Here is a 17145-nt window from a genome sequence, read left to right as displayed (position 1 = left end):
TTAACTAATTCTGGGTAATGCCGATTTAACTAATTGTAACTAAATGGGGAGTTTCCACCAGAGCTGGGGATGCCGGTACCCAGGTGCCCCGGACCCGGAGGCTGCAGGTGCCCTGGGTCGCTCCGGGGCTGGAACCGGTGCATCTCGGGGACGCCGTGCCCCGGGGCCGGTCGGGGAGCGCCGCCCGGTGCCGGTGGGGTGCCGGTGCGTCTCGGGGAGCATCGCCCGGTGCCGGAGCCGGAGCCGCTGCCGTTCGTTGTCCCGGTGCCCCCTCGGGGAGAGACGCCCGGGGTCCCGGGGAGCGGCTCCCGCGGCCCGGTGCGGCGGCAAGGCCCGCCCCGCCGCCCGCCCCTCCCGCCCCTCCTCTCCCCTCCCGTCCCCGCCCGCCGTCACGCAGCCGCCGCCGCCGCCGCAGAGCCCGGGGAGGCGCCGGGCAGGGGCAGCCGCCGGCGGAGGAGGCCGAGGCGGGAGCGGGAGCGCGGCGCAGGCTGCTGCCGCCGCGGCGGGGCCAGGTAGGGCGGGGGCGGGAGCTGGGGGGGGGGGGGGGGGGGGGGGGGGGGGGGGTCCCGGGGGGTCCCGGGCATCGTCCCCGGGCCGCCCCCTCCGGGCCGCGGCGCGGGGGGGGGATCGGCGGGAGCCGGGCGGTGAGAGCCGGTGACGGGTCACGGGTGGGCGCGGGGGAAAATCCGCAGCGACCCGTGAGGGTTTTTGCCATCCGCGGCCCGTCGGAATGGGAGTAGCTGTTTTCTTACGTAACGCTGGGCATTACGAAATTGGGGCCTGTTTTCCAGGCATGGGGTGACGGCGGCATCGGAGGGCGGCGAGGCGGTGGCAGGTGGTAAGGCGGGTGGCACGGGGTGCTGCCACGCGCCCGTCTCACCGGCGCGTCGCGCGATGCCATCGGCTGTGCCAGGGGAGGCCGAGCGTGGATCCATCCGGGCGCTGGCCCCATGACGGGGATTTAAAGGTTGTTCGGCCGGGGAGGTGCCTGCAGGTTTCTTGACAAAAGCTACCGCAAGTGGGGTTCATTTTTCACGTTCCCTGGGAGCAAAGGTCCGTGGGTGGCGGGTGGCCGCACCCGCCCGGATTTAGCACCGTTTCAGCGCAGACATCCCTTCCACCTCGCTCGCCCGCGCCCCTACGATCTTCTTTGCAGGTTGGCAAATTCATTCTGACATGCACCAAAAACCCAAACCCCACTCCAAGCAGCCAAACCGATTTTTGTTTCATTTTATTCTGCTTATTCTCAAAATGTAGCTCTTTTCTTGAGGGGAACAATGTCAGTTTAAAAATCTCGAGGACTCGGTTTTCCCCTCCCAAACCATGCAGGGAGCAGCGTGCAGCCGCAGCAGCAGCAGTGCAATTGCCTCCATTCTGCCTTGTCACAGCCCTCGCTGGGAACAACTCTTGCTGGAGGGTGAAAGACTCATTCAGTCTTTGGGCATTTGTAAAAAAAAAAATAGCAACAAAATTTTCTGAAAATGAAGCGGAGCTGACTCATCCTTACTGACCGACACAGGGTTGTGTTTCTGGGGAATATTTATAGCGACACCAGCTGAAACAGATCCCATCTCATTTCTCAGATGGTCTAGTGAGGATCAGAAGCGTGTTGCAGTTTGTTTTGTTCGGTGCAGTGGATGGTTGAATAATCGCCTGTCTCATGGCATTCCATCTCTGAAATTTTGTCAGAATTCCTTCAAAAAGGGGCTTTTGCACTATTGAAAAGACATCCCAGAATAATCCCTCCCCCCAGCACTCTCCGTTGAAGGTTTACGCTGACCCACAGTCGGCACCTTTTCTTCCTGCCCACGTTTGGGGTGGTGTGGGGGGCTGTGATGGTGTGGGGGACATCGCCGTCGGTTGCCACAGCAGCGGGAGCGATGTCCCCAGCCCTGGCTCTCCGCGGGATGCAGTCAGGAAGCGCAGCGCAGGCCCTCGCGGGTTTGGCATCTGCTGCAGGTAGAGAAAACCCCATCCACCGGCTCCGCAGCCCGAGCTCCGGCTGTGTGAGGGGAGCGAGCTGTCAAATTGTGCTGGAAGACAAAAACGCCGTTTTAATTAGTCATCCCTATTGATCTGGCGCTGGGTGTTCCCGCAGCGGGGCCGGGAGCGAGGAACATGTGCCTTCTCGAGCGCTCTGCCGGGGCGTGCGCCAGCCTTGCCCCTGCGCCGTGCTGGTGGCATGCGGTGGGACAGCAGCGCTGCTCATCTTCTCTGCAGATATTTGAAAGAAACAGATAGTTAACCGGAATGTTTAATTCGGCGTACAGGGTATGTGGTTCTTTGTCCTTCCCTTGCAATTCTAGGAAGTACGGTAGCTACAGTGGGCTGCAATATCCCCCAACTTTGTTTAATTGATGCTTATATGTGATAGTTTAATAAGGGGTTTCCGTACAACATTGTCGTTCTTAGTTTATACCCAGGCAATTAAGAGCAGGCTCTTTCTTTCTTTAGTTCCATAAATATTAGTATAGACTAAATCATAATATTTACATTTGCTTTTAAGGGGTTTATCGCCTCTATGCTCCTGTGTTTGTTGGGCTACAGAGATACTGCATAAACCAATCTTTAAAAGCTAAATCTGCTCCATCATGTATGTAGTTCAAAAGCAAAGCTGCGGTTGGAAGGCTGTGATCCTGCGAGTGTCAGAGGGACGCTGCATGGGTTTACTAATACCTGCGTGAAATAAATTGTGGACTCCAGAGTCTTACATTTTGAGTCATAATGGTGCATGGATTATATGACGTCGGCACAGTAGCAAGTTGGGGCAAAAAGTGTTGTTAAGTACCGTGTCCCATAATGCAGAGCATTTACAAATGGCGTGCTTATACTGGCTTCTCAAAAGACTTGTGAATGTGCCGAACTTGATGTTTGACCTCAGTGGGACTACTGGTGTATTTATGGTTAAGCGCGCTTTTAAATCTCTGCACAGTTAGGCTTCTGAACCTGATTCAAAGCAGTCTGTAGTCATGACATGAATGGATTTGGGATCTGGATCATAAAACCCAAACTGTGGAGCCAGCACCGTGCTCACCTGGCAGCCTGGGATGTCGGACGGTGGGACAGGGGCACCGGTGCCGTGCGGAGCTGGTGACTCTGGCCAGCCTGCCATGGCACGCGGAGAAAGCTGGGCCCTGCTCTGCCTGAGAGTGAAAGCACCGTCCTTCGTGGTTTATTTATTGACACAACATATGTTGGCTGGGAAATGACACTGCACAGGCTGGGGGTCCAGAAAGGCGCTTAAAAGTTGCTTCATACTGAGGAATAATTTTTCCTTTAATGAAGGAGAGAAATGAGAAATAAATTAATCAGGGTTTTTTTGATCTTGAGGCAAGAGACCCTCGTGTGCTTTTTCCCTCATGCAGACAGACTGTACCTGGTCTCATAACCCGAAGCTGCCTGTCCCTCCCAGCTCACGCGCCGGTGGGATGTGTCCCCAGCAGCTGTTATGTGTCAGCTCTGCAGTTATCATCTTTTCAGGGATACCGCTTGTGGAGGCGGGGAGCTGAAATGTTCAGGACTACTGTTACCATCAAGAAATGGTACACGAGTTCAAATTTATTAGGAAAAAATGTGGCTAGAGTAAGGTTAAATACAACCTTTTTATTTTTTTAGCCTTGAATCTGAGAGACTCCCATTGTCTTAATGGGAATTTTATTCTTATCATGGATTTTATTCTTATCTTAAATTTTTAGATTGCTCCTTCCCCTCATGCAAATATCATAAAGTTGATAAGTCTGTGTAGGGAAACTTTAACTTAGGCACGTAAGAGAGTTATCAAGCAGAGATTAATTTTCCTTTGGTTGCAGCCAGTCCTTGCGTTTGCCAAGGGCACCCCGGGGGTTTGCTGCCTACTGGGCGGATTTTGATTTAATTTCCCAGAACGGCGTTGTAGGGTGAAAACTTTGCCATCTGTGACACTGGAAAATATTCAAATTCGGCCTGCTGGAAGTGCTTTGCCTTTAACGAAATCTTCACTAGGGCTGGCTCTTGGGTCCTGCAGGTCCAAAGGAAGCTCCCTGTTTTCTCCCTATGGCAGTTATAAATCAGGCGTTCATGGAGGTGGTGCTCACAGCAGCACTCGCTGCTAACTCCTCAGTTCAGGTTTTCTTCAGTCATGACTTGCGTTACTATTTCCTACTCAAGAAAATCGAAATATTTTCCTACTTAGAACATGATATATGTATTCTACTTGGCCTGCTTTGTGCGGGAGTTGAGGTACGCAGTCATTCTGAGCTATTCGCACAGTTGGACAAGGATAAAAGCATTGAATTCATCTCAGCCCTAACCTAATCTGAGTTAATGTGCTGGGATCCCACTGGTGAAAAGCAAGGGCACTTGGCCACAGCCATTCCTTGATCCTTTAAGAGTTTGAATCCTTGTTAAGCATGCCTGTCTTACAACTGCAGTCGCACAGGATGTAATCAGTTTTGTTTTCCATCTGTTAAACAAGAGGCTTCTGATTAGCCAGTGCAAACAGAAGTACTTATTTTTGTTCTTGCTGACAACAGCAAGGTTAACCACCACGTACCAAACGCTCAGCAATTTTAAACACCTTGCTCTGTGTGCGTTACATGATTTGCTTTACAACCGGCAGGGATTTGGCTTTCAGTGTTGTTCCTTAATTACAGTAATTGCCTAAGTGGAGATCTCGACGTCTCCCACTGTCCCGCAGCCACAGCCCAGACTGCAGCAGTGGGGCAGCCTGTCACAGCTCATCCACCCGCCGAGCCTGGCCACATCCAGTGAAGATACACAAGCGCCAGTGGGAGCAAAACTTGGCTTCATGGGCTTGGATAAGGGAAAAACATGACCTGCAAAACCCAAACCAGAAGCATACAGCACTCAGTTTTAAAGAAAATATTTTGATTTTATGAAGTGACTCAAAGGGACTGTTGGTAAAATATATCTGGTAGATTCCAAAGTGCAGCTGGCAGAGCAGTACATTATCTTTCAAAGCAATGCTTATTTGATTTTCAAGTGTAGGGATTTTTAACATTTTTAATTTTTGATGATGCTAAATGGAAATACCCATCAGAGGGGTCTCATGAGACCGGGCTGCTCTGGCAGGGAAGAAGCATTTCGTGAACACATACAGCCCTTAGTGAATCCTGCCATCCCTCTCCTGAGTGCTGCCTTAGCTCTGACTTTAAGGTATGATCTCCAAGCAGGGCATTGTACTCTGCTTGTAGTGACTTTAATAAGGAGCAGAGGAATCACTTAAAGAAATCTGTTAATACTTGGTTTGGGTTTTTTTGTGCGTATGGGTTTTTTTCTTCTTTTTTTTTTTAAAGGCTGGTTTTGTGTATAAACGTTGAATCCCTGCTTTCATGTTTGCACAAAAAACGGAGAGAGACATGTAGATCTAATATAAGCAGCTAAAACTGCTTTGGAATATGGAATACTTTTTTTTTTTCTTTTAGTTTTTTAATTTAACTGTTTAGCTGCTCATGTATTTGGGGCTGCATCTTACTACTGAACTATAACTGGAAGGAGATGACACGCATCCAGGCATTCTCTGCAACTGAAGCTACATCATAGTATGTGCCCTTGCATCCTACTTTATGTTCTGAGAAGACTGTTTGCTTTTATTTAGCCACCAGATCTGTTTCGTTCCCTCTAGGATAGGGATTCTTCATTTATGCAACAGCAATATCCTGTTTTAACAGGCAACAACTTGTTGGATGGAGTGCTTGAGGCGTTGAGTGCCGAAACGCCCTATCTGATATTCGTGGGGTGGTGTGCTTGCCCACAGAACTGCATCCAAGTCTACAGCCAGAAAGACTATTAAGAGCACCCCTCATGGTCAGAGCTAGCTGTTTGGTTTGTGGTTTAAAGGAATAGTTTTCTGCTAACGTTGAATAGTCTGGAGTAAGGATTGGCAGGCGATTTTTAAAGCATTTGCAAGATTATGTAATAAGCTGCTTATTAATTTTGCATAACCAAAAAGTTTGGGAACATGGAATTTTAGTGCAACATCCTGGTATCAAGAGGACCAGCTTTATAAATATGATTTATCTCCTTTGCCTTTTTAAAATTATGAAATCTCGTCTAGAAAGACAGAAGGTGTACACCATTTCAGATTGTTTGACTTTGCTTCCCTAGACCAAATTACTGTACTTGGATAAGAAAGTAGATTTGGTTGGTTTGTTCCTCTCAGGATCCTGTTTTCTCCTCTGTATACGATGAGACAGTTTTCTCAGTGGCAGAAGAAATGGGATGCATTAAGTTTCTTGTGGGAGGCCATTGAACTAAGAATGGTCAGGGTTGAAGGTGTGAAAGTGAGGACCTACATGGCAATGTGGGCATCCCTACCAAACAAAACGTGGTGGAGAGAGCTGCCCCTGCAGTGCCCACACCATTGGGCTGGTGCCTCGCTCCAGGCTTTGCGGAGAGCTGCATTTGGCTGCTGAAGCGGGGTTGTGGCTACCCTCCTGACTGCCCGACTTCACAGTGTAGCATCCCTTCAGTCTTAATTTTTCTTAGCAAGCTCATTTTTTCCCAGTTGGTGAACAGAAAAAGAAAACCGAAGGTGAAGAATGACCATTTATTGATTTTGCGAACATAATTGATATCCATTTGCTGCTGTGAATTAGGGGGAGAGAGATGCTACTGATGCTAGATGCCCGTCCTGGTTAGATTTCCTGAGCAGATGACTTGGGGCCCTAATGCTTTGCATCACAGCGCGTAGATCCCTTGCAAAAAACAGAAGACATGTTTCTGAGAAACGGTTTTAAAAAAAGTAGTCCTTCATTCATGCAGTTACACAGATAAGGGAACAACAGTTAACCCTTTGGAAAGGCACAGACAGTTTCTTTTTTTTTACATATATATTTGGTCTGCAGCCTGTTTCTCATCCTCGGTGGCAATTGCATGGTAATCGCTTCTGCTGGCTAATGAGCAAAACCAAATCACACTATTTGCTATAGCTGCTTTCTTCAGGCTGTATTTAATTGATAGGTGGTGGGTAGAAAATAAAACTGGCTGAAATGGGCTTAAGTTTCTTGTTGCATAAATGAATTAAATAAGTTTCTGAACACTGTAATTTCCCTTCTGTTTTTTTGTTTTTTTGTTTTTTCCCCCAGAAAATGGCTGTTCCACCTGCTTATGCTGATCTGGGCAAATCTGCCAGAGATGTTTTCACCAAGGGATATGGTAAATAAAGCCAAAATAAGTTTTGTCTTTCGCCGTCTACCTGATTCCTGAAACTGTTAGGATTTTATTACTTTCCCCTGATAAATATTCCAATAATTTCCATTAGAATCCAGAGAATTTTCTATCATAGCTTCACATTGCCCTTGCTGTCTGGAAAGGGAGGGTAACTTCTTTTGAGAAAATTCTTCCTGTTCCACATGGGACTGTTTTGGAAGAAAATTGTGTGTTGTACTTTGACTGTTTCCTTGTATCATGAATAGTATCACTGATGTCAGTAGTTTGCTTATGAACAAAATGCTGCTCAGTATGAATGAAGACATTATTGCCTAATTTGGTCCCAGTTATATTGCTGAGGTCAGGAGGATTAATCAGTCAAGTGCTATCTGAAGTGAGTACAAGCTGCATAATCTGCTTCATAAAAACATGTGGTTTGGTAACTGTACCCTTCGTTTATTTTTTTAATAGTTCACAGGCGATTTAGAAGGGAGTTTTAAGAAATAAATCAGAAGTGCTTTTCAAATTATATATAATTCGTATTTTTTACTCATCTTCTAGGTTTTGGGTTAATAAAACTTGATTTGAAAACAAAATCTGAAAATGGACTGGTGAGTTTGGAAACACATTGAAATCCAAAACGTTGCAATGGTCTTGTGTTTACTGTGTATTTCTTTTAAAAAGTAAATACGTATCCTTTACTCTCCCCTTATCATTTTTCAGATGTATTAATAACCTTGCAAGTTACTTTGCATTTATAATTTTTGTCTAATATACGAGATTGTGCACAAATTAGAGTAGAAGAATCTGTGAAGGGCTCCTTTGCAACCACGGTAATTGCTTACTATAAAAATCACGTTGCTATTTGAGGCCATCGCCATGGCCTGTGCTCGGAGGGAGTGTCAGCGCCTCCCCCTTGCTTTACTGGATTGAAGGAGCAGAAATACGCTGGTTTCTAAACGTGCTGCGCGCTCTTTTTCTTAGCAGTCGCTAAACAAGTATAGTTGCAATGTAACTGTGTATTGGAGCTAATATTTAGACTGTGTCTGTGAAGCATTTGCAGACTCGCGTGCTGATTCACAGATACACCTTGTACAGACTGGCACCTCATGTTGCTGGTAAGAGTTATCCACGTTCCTGTCCCACATCCATTCCCTTAGCGTGCAATGCTTTTTCTGCCTGACACTGAAATTTTTTGTGGGGCAAGAGTGTGTTGGTATTAACGACTAGCAAAGAGGTTCTTAAATCTTCTGAGAACTCTGCACTATTGAATGATATCCCAAATTATAATGACTAATAAGTTCTACAAGTATAAGTGTTTGCCTGCGTGCAAATATATATGTATTTGCAAATATATATATATAAAAAATGTATATATGTAATTTTTTTTTTCCTTTTAGGAATTTACAAGCTCAGGTTCAGCAAACTCAGAAACGAGCAAAGTTAGTGGTAGTTTGGAAACAAAATACAAATGGGTGGAATATGGATTGATGTTCACAGAAAAGTGGAACACCGACAACACACTAGGCACCGAGATTACTCTTGAAGATCAGGTAATTTTTGGCTCAAAAGATGCAATTTGCAAATTCACTTATGGCAATCTCCGATTACAAATCCAACCAGTGAATTTCTTTTCTGTTCAGCTTGCACGTGGCCTGAAGCTGACCTTTGACTCCTCCTTCTCTCCTAACACTGGGTAAGAAGTGAGTAAGCTTAAGTGACCAAAAAAGGCATTTTTTATTTTAGTTTTTCCAGAATACTGTCTTGCTTCTTTACTCCTTCTGTCCTAAGATATCGAGACAGTTAATAATCAGCCCGTGTATGATGAAATCACGTACATCTGATTTAAATCTTAGTATTAACAATCCCCTTTTAATCCTAAGCTGTAGCAAGCAACCTTTTAAATACAGTAACCTGAAAATTATAGTCAGAATTAGGGTGGGAAGAAAAGGTTCTGTTTGCACTCCTGTTGCATATTTCTGGGCATGTCAGAGGATGAGCTACTGTCTGAATAAAAGCGCTAAACAAGTCAGCTGTAGTGCGAAGCTTAACAAGCTCCGGGAGCCAGTTGGCCACGGCTCTAATAGGTCAACACAGTAATTGGGCTCTTCTCCCGAGCTGAATTTATCATCTGAATTCTTGCTGGCCACAGCGTGCCTTGGTGGTGGATGAGTATTTCTGACACGGCGATTGGATGCCATGTTTTATGTGGGCCAGAGGGATTAAGCAGCAGCTGTACGTTTAAATGTTGGTTTATTTTTTTTTTCCCCGATTATCTTTTTGCAAGCAGTGCTGCCAGTGAGTCAAAATATTCTGCACATTAGCTTTCCAGAGCAGCACGCTGCACTTCAGGCTATCGGGTTATAGTCCCAGTGGAGGTTTCACCCAGTCTTTTAGATTGCGTCCTGCATTGTAAACTGCTTCCAGTCCATTCCCAATTCTACATTAACTAAGTATTTTTGTATTTGTTAACCAGAATTATCTCCAGTATTCGTTGATAATTATTTCTTAGCTGGTGGGATTCTTAAGAAAATAAGAAAGAAAAAGCCTGTACGAGAATGACAAGTTACAGCTCTATAGCTATTTCTTAGGCACTTCACAGACACTGTAGTATCCGAGTTACAATGATTGCCTTGTGGGAGGACTACTATAATTGGAATAAATGGAGTGAGATTCAATCCTGGTGTGACCTGGTTTAGGTTGACAGGGATGCATCGTGTCTGAATATGAGACACCTTCTCCCCCTTCTTTACTACCTACTGGCTGTGATGAGTCTTCAACAGGGAAAGTAATTTTCAGGAGTGCCCCGTGTTAGCTTGCCTCTGTCCCTATTGACATTGGTGGCAGAGGTACTGCTGACTTTCACAGAAGTTGCAGACGAGCTAATGCTGAGCGCTTTTGGCACTCCTGCTCTTTATTTCTGATTTTGCAAAACACAAATTCCTGAGTGCAAAATAATAATAATACTAAAAAAGAGAGCAATCTCTATGTGGGTCTGATACGGCATTGAAACAGTTCTTGGAGAGTGTTTTTGCTAGCTGAAGTGAAAGGTTGATTTGAAATTTCAAATTAGCCTGACTTTTCTGGAAAGATGTCGGTAAAAGATTTGGTCAAAGACAGAAGACACTTGTAAGGTAAAAAGAGAAGAAAAAAATCTTAAATAAGAGTAGCTGAATATATTAGACGTAACTCTCTTGCCTTGTGAGGGTTTGCACCCTTGGTGTAAACTGACCTAAGGACACATGAGAAAACACTGTTCTGGCCAATAGTATAAAAAGAAACAAGTGACTCGGGAAAGTTTATTTCTGCAGCCTTCTAATGGCTGTAACCATTAAACTTCATAAAGCATCCTAAGGAGAGAACGGGGTGTCAGAGCCACTGAAGCAGCCTCCTTAGCAGGAGAAACTTTCCCTCAGGACACTGGAGGCAAAGTAGTGATTTCTTGAAGTCTGTCACGGTAAATGAAATTGCCCAGTTCACTAGGTTTTTCTAAAAATTACTTGTTTGGGACAGGCCAACTACTATTGACTTTCTGTGGCAAGCCTGTAAACTGCTACAGTTTCCATTCCTTCCCTGCATCTACCAAACATCCAAAACCATCAGATTAGTTGGAGATGAGGATTTGTTTTTGTCTCCTCCCGTCTGGTTTATTGTGCCGCTGCTTTTCAGAACACAGCCCAGAAGTGCTTAGTGGGGCGCCACACCGCATTTTATTCCTTGATTGCAAATAATTGACTGTAGCTGAATTAGGGTTTTTCAAATGTGAAAGGTAAGAAGGTGACATACCATGTGGCTCTCCAGGTATGCATACTTTGTCTTCCAGAACTATTACACTGAGTTAAAGTAACTGATTTGATTGAATTGCTACCTACGAGCGTACCTTTTCAAAGATAGGAGAGTCTTTCTTTTCTCTTTAGGAAGAAGAGCGCTAAAGTTAAGACGGGGTACAAAAGGGAACACATCAACATTGGCTGCGACATGGATTTTGATATTGCTGGACCTTCAATACGTGGAGCCTTGGTGGTTGGCTACGAGGGGTGGCTGGCAGGTTACCAAATGACTTATGAGACAACGAAATCTAGAGTAACCCAGAGCAACTTTGCTGTTGGCTATAAGACCGATGAATTCCAGCTTCATACTAACGTGTAAGTATTGGCAGATGGGCATTAAAAAGGAATTTGAAAGGATTTTGCTGCTTACTAGAACAATGAAAGGGATGGAATTTCAGTAGTGGTGAAAGAGGGAATGGTGGATTTGAAGTTATTTCTTCATTTAAGATGGCAAGCTGCACTTTTTTAGCTGCATTAACTTTTCTTTGAATTATGTGGGTGAGGGAGTGCATGATGGAAGGAACTGGAACTCACTGAGCACCCAAGCATCCAGTGTCTATCTTTCTAACAGATAAGGATTATTAGAATCTATTAATGGAATAATAAAAAAGTGGGTTTTAAAATATTCTTTGTGAAAGTTGAAATAAAAGCAATGCCTTCCTTTTGCACGTCAAAATCAAACAAAATGGTGGTTTGATCTGTAGATGAGAGAGTTAATCGGAGGATGAACAAGAACAGACGAAAGGGAGTGAATGGAAGAGATATGGACTGGGTTTGTTTTAGTACTGGAAGGGTTATAGTGTAAAAGTTTGTTTTAGGATTAGAACTCCTAATAATCTATTTACACAAGCATTTGTCCTTTCTGAATGCACGAACAGTGGGAAACCAGGACCAAATTCCATGAAAACCTTAATTTCTCTGTCTCCTATTCCTCTTAAAAAAAGCAATTTATGCCTTTGGGGAAGACAGTTTTTAAGATTAGGCAATACCTAATCTATTCCCCCGGCCCCCCCTTTCCCATTCCCTTGGGTAATTGGATATTTTGCATGTAGCAGAGCTATTGCATGCTGTTCCCATTTGGGGGCTGAACAACTGTTCTGCCTTCCTGGAGCTGCTTCTTCAAAGGCTTTCTGTTCTGTTTCATGCTGTTTTGCAGAGATCTGGTTTAGGAAGCTCACGCTGCCTTACCGAACAATTGAACCTTCACAGCCCAGACAGTATGTTTGAAGGATTGCCAAAGCACAAAAATGTGGGCAGAAAACTTTCATCAAAACAATATGCGGGGTCCCCCCTCCACTCAGTAGTTAGGAGTTATTCCTTCAAGCACAATGACTTTCAACTTTGTTATGCTGTATAGCAGCTCAAAATATTGTGTTACTGCCTTTTGCTATAAAATGCTGTAATTATTATTAGTCTTAATTAAAGCAACAGCAGAAAATAACTTTGTGACAGCAGCAGGGGCTCAGATCTTACTGTGCTGTTTCTTGGGTTCCTGAGGGTCTGTTTCTTAGGTTGCCGTTACTGTACGTGGATGATAAATCATCTTCAGGAGGACGCCTAGTTTGTTTGTTCGTTTAATATTCATACTCTACCAACTGACAGGCAAAACATAAAATGTGTGATATGAATAGAAATCTTATTTATTAATTTTAATAGAATAGTTTGGTATTTGACGTGTTTCCGCTTTGAAACGTGTCAGAGTTTTTATATAATCCCTGAAACAGTTGTGTGTGGAACGCCCATCACTAGCCTGCTCGGTTGTTATATCTAGACAGTTCGGTGTTTCACAGGGATGCTGTGGCAGAGCTGATAATGTAACTAGGTGGGGCTTGAAGCATCGTCTTTTGTTCCTGGCGTTACACAGACCAGCTGGGGACTTCAGCAAGTTACTTTCCTTAATGGTGCCTTAATATATTAATTTTCATAGGGGGATAATGTTTTTTTTTATCTACAGCTGAAAAGTGCTATTGTTACTAGTAGAATTGGAAGGAGGTTTGACTTTTTTATTATTATTGTTTTTTAATAATAAATAATAACTAAAGGGAGGTAGGGCTGGATAATTTCTAGTTTTAAATATGACTTTCCTCGTTTTTTAAGCATAGCTCAGACCGCCCCCCCCTAATGTTGCAGGTCAAGACAGAGCTGTGTGGGAACCTTGCACAAAATCTGCCTGTATAACCAGCTCTCCTCAGTCCTTTTTAATCCCTCCTTTTCTTGAGAGCCAAGCACATGCAGTTATATGTGAGCTTCAGTCTTATCTGAAGTAAGTATTGTAGTGTTTTTCTGGAAGAATTGCTCTAACAATTTAAAAGGCTGCTGCTATTGCTTGAACTTTTAAATAGCCATATCACTACTGTTTGTGCGACTGTTACGAACTAAGGAACATCAGGCCAAAGGGGTAAAAGTGGGGAGATTCTAAGTCTGCCCCTATTTTTAAGGTTTTGAATACTCTACTAAGTGGACCCAGATTATTTCATAGTTTAGGCATAATCAGAAGTATTTTATTTGCAGAGGTCTTCCTGTGGTTTAAAGCCCGTTTTGTGCAATAGCGTTTGTATCCTCTTTTAAGAAAATGAGCGAAAATGGAAATTCAAATGCTCGCTGGTTTACAAGGAGTGCAAGGCTTTTAGAAGTCTTTTGCTCTTGTTTTTATGATCTGCATGCTCTAACGTTTTGCATTTTATTTACCACACTTTATTCCCTGTGTGACATTGGTGTCAGTAGTAATTGGAAGTTGTGCTACTCAGTAGCAGTGGTAGAAGGCTGTCATCATTCAGGTGTTGGCCAGTGCTCTCTGCAAAGTAAAATTAGTTTCATTTCAGGTTCTAGTAGAGAGATATCTGTAGTACAGAGGTACCGTAAGGATTAGTGCAAATGGTATTCATTGGCAAAAGCGGATAGACTTGGACATTAAATTGGCATGTTCACTTCTGATGCAGTTCATCTGTGCCTGGTAAAAGCATGCCGACGAGGGAGTGTTAGGACGACTGCCCAGGCTCGGTGATTGGGGTACAGCCCTTTCAGGGCACTAGGGAGACGTATGCCTGGGAAAGTAATTATTTTGGAGATATGCAGAGAAGAATAAATCTCTGTACTACAAAGACTCCCATCTAGAGAGAAGGGAAATTTGAAAGCTGTCACCATTTGTCTATTTTTGATAGTTTGTCGTGGCTTTTTTTCAGTTTCGCAAGTTGTTTGTTGAAATACAGTAGCCATCAATGAATTTAAGCATTTAAAAACGATTTCATAACCAATCTGGCCTAATGTCTCCATCTTAGTTGTTACAGGGATATTAAATGAGGTGTAAGTGAATGTTCTGCAAATACAGATCTTACTGGAAAAAAAAAAAGATGATTGTTTTGGGGTGCAGTTTAAAACTAGACTAATGCATTCCTTCCAGGAATGATGGAACGGAATTTGGAGGCTCCATTTACCAGAAGGTGAATGATAAACTGGAAACTGCCGTGAATCTTGCTTGGACAGCCGGTAATAGCAACACTCGCTTTGGAATAGCAGCCAAGTATCAGATTGACCCAGATGCCTCTTTTTCTGTGAGTGCTATGCATGTACATTTATATGCATCTGAAAATAGGGTCTTTAACGGAAATGTGAAGCAACCTTTACATCAGTAAAGTACGGTTTTGATGCAGTTCTGTGGTGTATAGTTGGCACATGTATCTATTTGTCTTGTTCTTGGCAGCACGAGAGCACAACTATTGGATTTTCCCTAAAAGTGACACAGAATGTTTCATCATATTATTGGGCACTGTTTTGAGATTTTGAGGCAAAATTAACTCTAGATATTTTTTTGTGTGATTTAAAAGATGAAATCCTTTACCTGCTTAAAAGGTGTTATTTAATTTTCAAGTAGGAAGGACTTTGAAAAAAGATACCAAATTATTTACATACAGTATTTTTTCCCTTTAAGGCTAAAGTGAACAACTCCAGTCTGATTGGATTAGGATACACTCAGACTTTAAAGCCAGGTGAGTCCATGCAGAAGGAATTCGGACATCAAGAAGTGATATTTTACAGTTGGACTCTAATATCTTAAAGGTCTTTTCCAACCTAAATGATTCTATGATTTTTAGTCTGGAAATATCAAAGAGGTTTTTTTGTGACAAAATGTAAATGGTTTTGTAACATTGCTCTTCTGCTTGGCAACCCAATGAAGAACTTTTCCAGGGACTGGTCTGTTAATTTTGGATGTCTAACGGAAGCAGAATTATTAGAGACCACCATCCACTGACCAGTCAGATACTCTTTTATGTTGATACAAAGTATATCTACAATTAGGTGTTTCACAGATAAGTAAATGCATTTTTAGTACTTTCAGAGGCTTCCTATTACTGAGTTTATTTTGCTTGAAAATGTGACTTTCTCAAGGTCTCCTGGTCCAGGAAAAGGACAATCTTACTGCTGTGAATTTGGTTTTAATATAGTCTAATAAATCTGCTGCCAGAATACCAAGCAGATTGACATGAGATATTACAGTAGACAGGGCTTGGGCCTTTTCATACCTAGATTTTAAAGTGGTTTAGAAAGGTGGGTATGTATCAGTGTCCCAGTTTTTCATAATACTGGACTCTAAAATTTGATTAATCAGTGGACCAGCAGCAGTGAACTGACTCAGAGGTTTAATTACTTGGAGTGATAAAAAGCAGAATCTAGCACTGTGGTTTGTTATAACTTTCATAATTCAGGAAGATTTCATATCTGCAAATTGTTTTAAAACGCCCAGTCCTTACAAGGCTAGCCGCCAAATTACGTTAACCTAGCTACCCAATAAATTAAAGCAGTAACACAGACGCTGCAGTTACTGAACATAAAGCTCATTCCAAGTTTTAACAGTTGGTCTTTTCTCTCGCTTTTCTCTATTTCGCAGGTATCAAACTGACATTGTCAGCTTTGTTGGATGGCAAGAATGTCAACGCAGGTGGTCACAAACTTGGTCTAGGATTGGAATTCGAAGCATAAGGAGTGATTCTGCAATCGCTAATTTGAAAATACAGCATAGCTACCTTCAGAATATAGCGTACCTTTCAATGTTTTATGTCTGGGATGCAAGTATTGCTAAGTATCAGTCCTGCTAGTCCTGGTTAAAGACAGCTAAGCTTTAAAAATGATGTTGTTAAAGAGATGGAGACAAAAGCATAAAAAAAAATCCTAATTCCAGGCTTTTTTTTTTAATGTTATTGCCCATCAGATCTGTCAGCTGCCACGATAGGAAGTAGGAAGGTATTGATTACCTCTACTAATGTACTGACTGCACAAGGAATATGTTAATGTGGTATGAAAACTGAGACGTTAAGAATCTCAGACCACTATATTGTACTGTTAATTCCGTAAGCAAAATGTTCCGACACTTAAGGTTTCAATTCACAATGGAATGTGCAAACTTGTCTGAAAAAGGGATTTGTTTAAAAATTTTTTTTTAGATAGGCATTTCATGAATGGTTTGTCTTTTTTGGTTATCTTACACCTACAGCTGTCTCCAGAATGCTTTAGGTTGTCCACCTTGTGTAAGTCCGTTGCGGAGGAGGTTTCATGTGACTCAGCCAATACTACCTGTCCTGTGTTGTGGTTCCTTTCCCTTGCACTGACTGGAAAGCTTGTAAGACAGGGCCATAATCAGGGAAGAGTCTTTGTAACTGCAATCACATAGTTGCATCACTAAATTTAAAACGGACTTTTGTTTTATTACCACTTTTTTTGTAGCAACTAAATGGGTACATTTTTAGAGAGTCTTCCATTTTGTGTGGAACTAGACCCCAAAGTGCTGTACTTGACACTACTAAAAATGGATAAAAAAACCCAAACCCAACTTGAATAAAATATTGAAATGTCACCTTTTACTTTGTCCTTATACTAATTGTGAAAACAACGTAATATTAATTCTTGGCTCCAGAAGCAGACTGGCAGCATCTTGGTGCGTATTTTGTACCACACGAACAAAAAATGCTTAGTGGATTTAAGCTGCAGACATGGCCATGTTCTTAGTGCTCGCTAAGCTCTGGCAACTGCACACACGCATGTGTTTAGCTCACGGAGAAGACAAGATAACGTGACTTGTTTATCTATCTTTCAGTCCAGAATTCACCAAGTTGAATTACCTTTCTATAAAGAAATAGGTGTGAGCAATGAACCGTTGTCAGGTGGGATAAAC

The 17145-nt window shown here is 43.1% G+C and overlaps 1 protein-coding gene across 1 annotated transcript; it reads left to right on the top strand.

The window, feature by feature from the left end:
- Positions 1 to 415: 415 nt before the first annotated feature.
- On the top strand, positions 416 to 16004 carry VDAC1 (voltage dependent anion channel 1). Its single transcript, XM_076349657.1, has 9 exons — positions 416 to 512; positions 7086 to 7155; positions 7711 to 7760; positions 8550 to 8702; positions 8793 to 8845; positions 11067 to 11294; positions 14380 to 14530; positions 14908 to 14965; positions 15865 to 16004. The coding sequence occupies exons 2-9, from the start codon at positions 7089 to 7091 to the stop codon at positions 15954 to 15956; spliced, it is 852 nt and encodes a 283-aa protein (XP_076205772.1). The 5' UTR covers positions 416 to 512; positions 7086 to 7088; the 3' UTR covers positions 15957 to 16004.
- Positions 16005 to 17145: the final 1141 nt, after the last annotated feature.

This window comes from Aptenodytes patagonicus, chromosome 12 (genome assembly GCF_965638725.1).
Source record: "Aptenodytes patagonicus chromosome 12, bAptPat1.pri.cur, whole genome shotgun sequence".
Lineage (NCBI taxonomy): Eukaryota > Metazoa > Chordata > Aves > Sphenisciformes > Spheniscidae > Aptenodytes > Aptenodytes patagonicus.
The sequence above is the reverse complement of the archived record's forward strand: the minus strand, read 5'-3'. Positions and strand labels throughout refer to the sequence as shown.

Coding starts and splice junctions, on each gene's coding strand:
- VDAC1 (XM_076349657.1), top strand. CDS start 7,089: ATGGCTGTTCCACCTGCTTATGCTGATCTGGGCAAATCTGCCAGAGAT. Junction 14,531..14,907: donor ACCCAGATGCCTCTTTTTCT/GTGAGTGCTATG, acceptor TTTCCCTTTAAG/GCTAAAGTGAACAACTCCAG. Junction 14,966..15,864: donor CACTCAGACTTTAAAGCCAG/GTGAGTCCATGC, acceptor TCTATTTCGCAG/GTATCAAACTGACATTGTCA.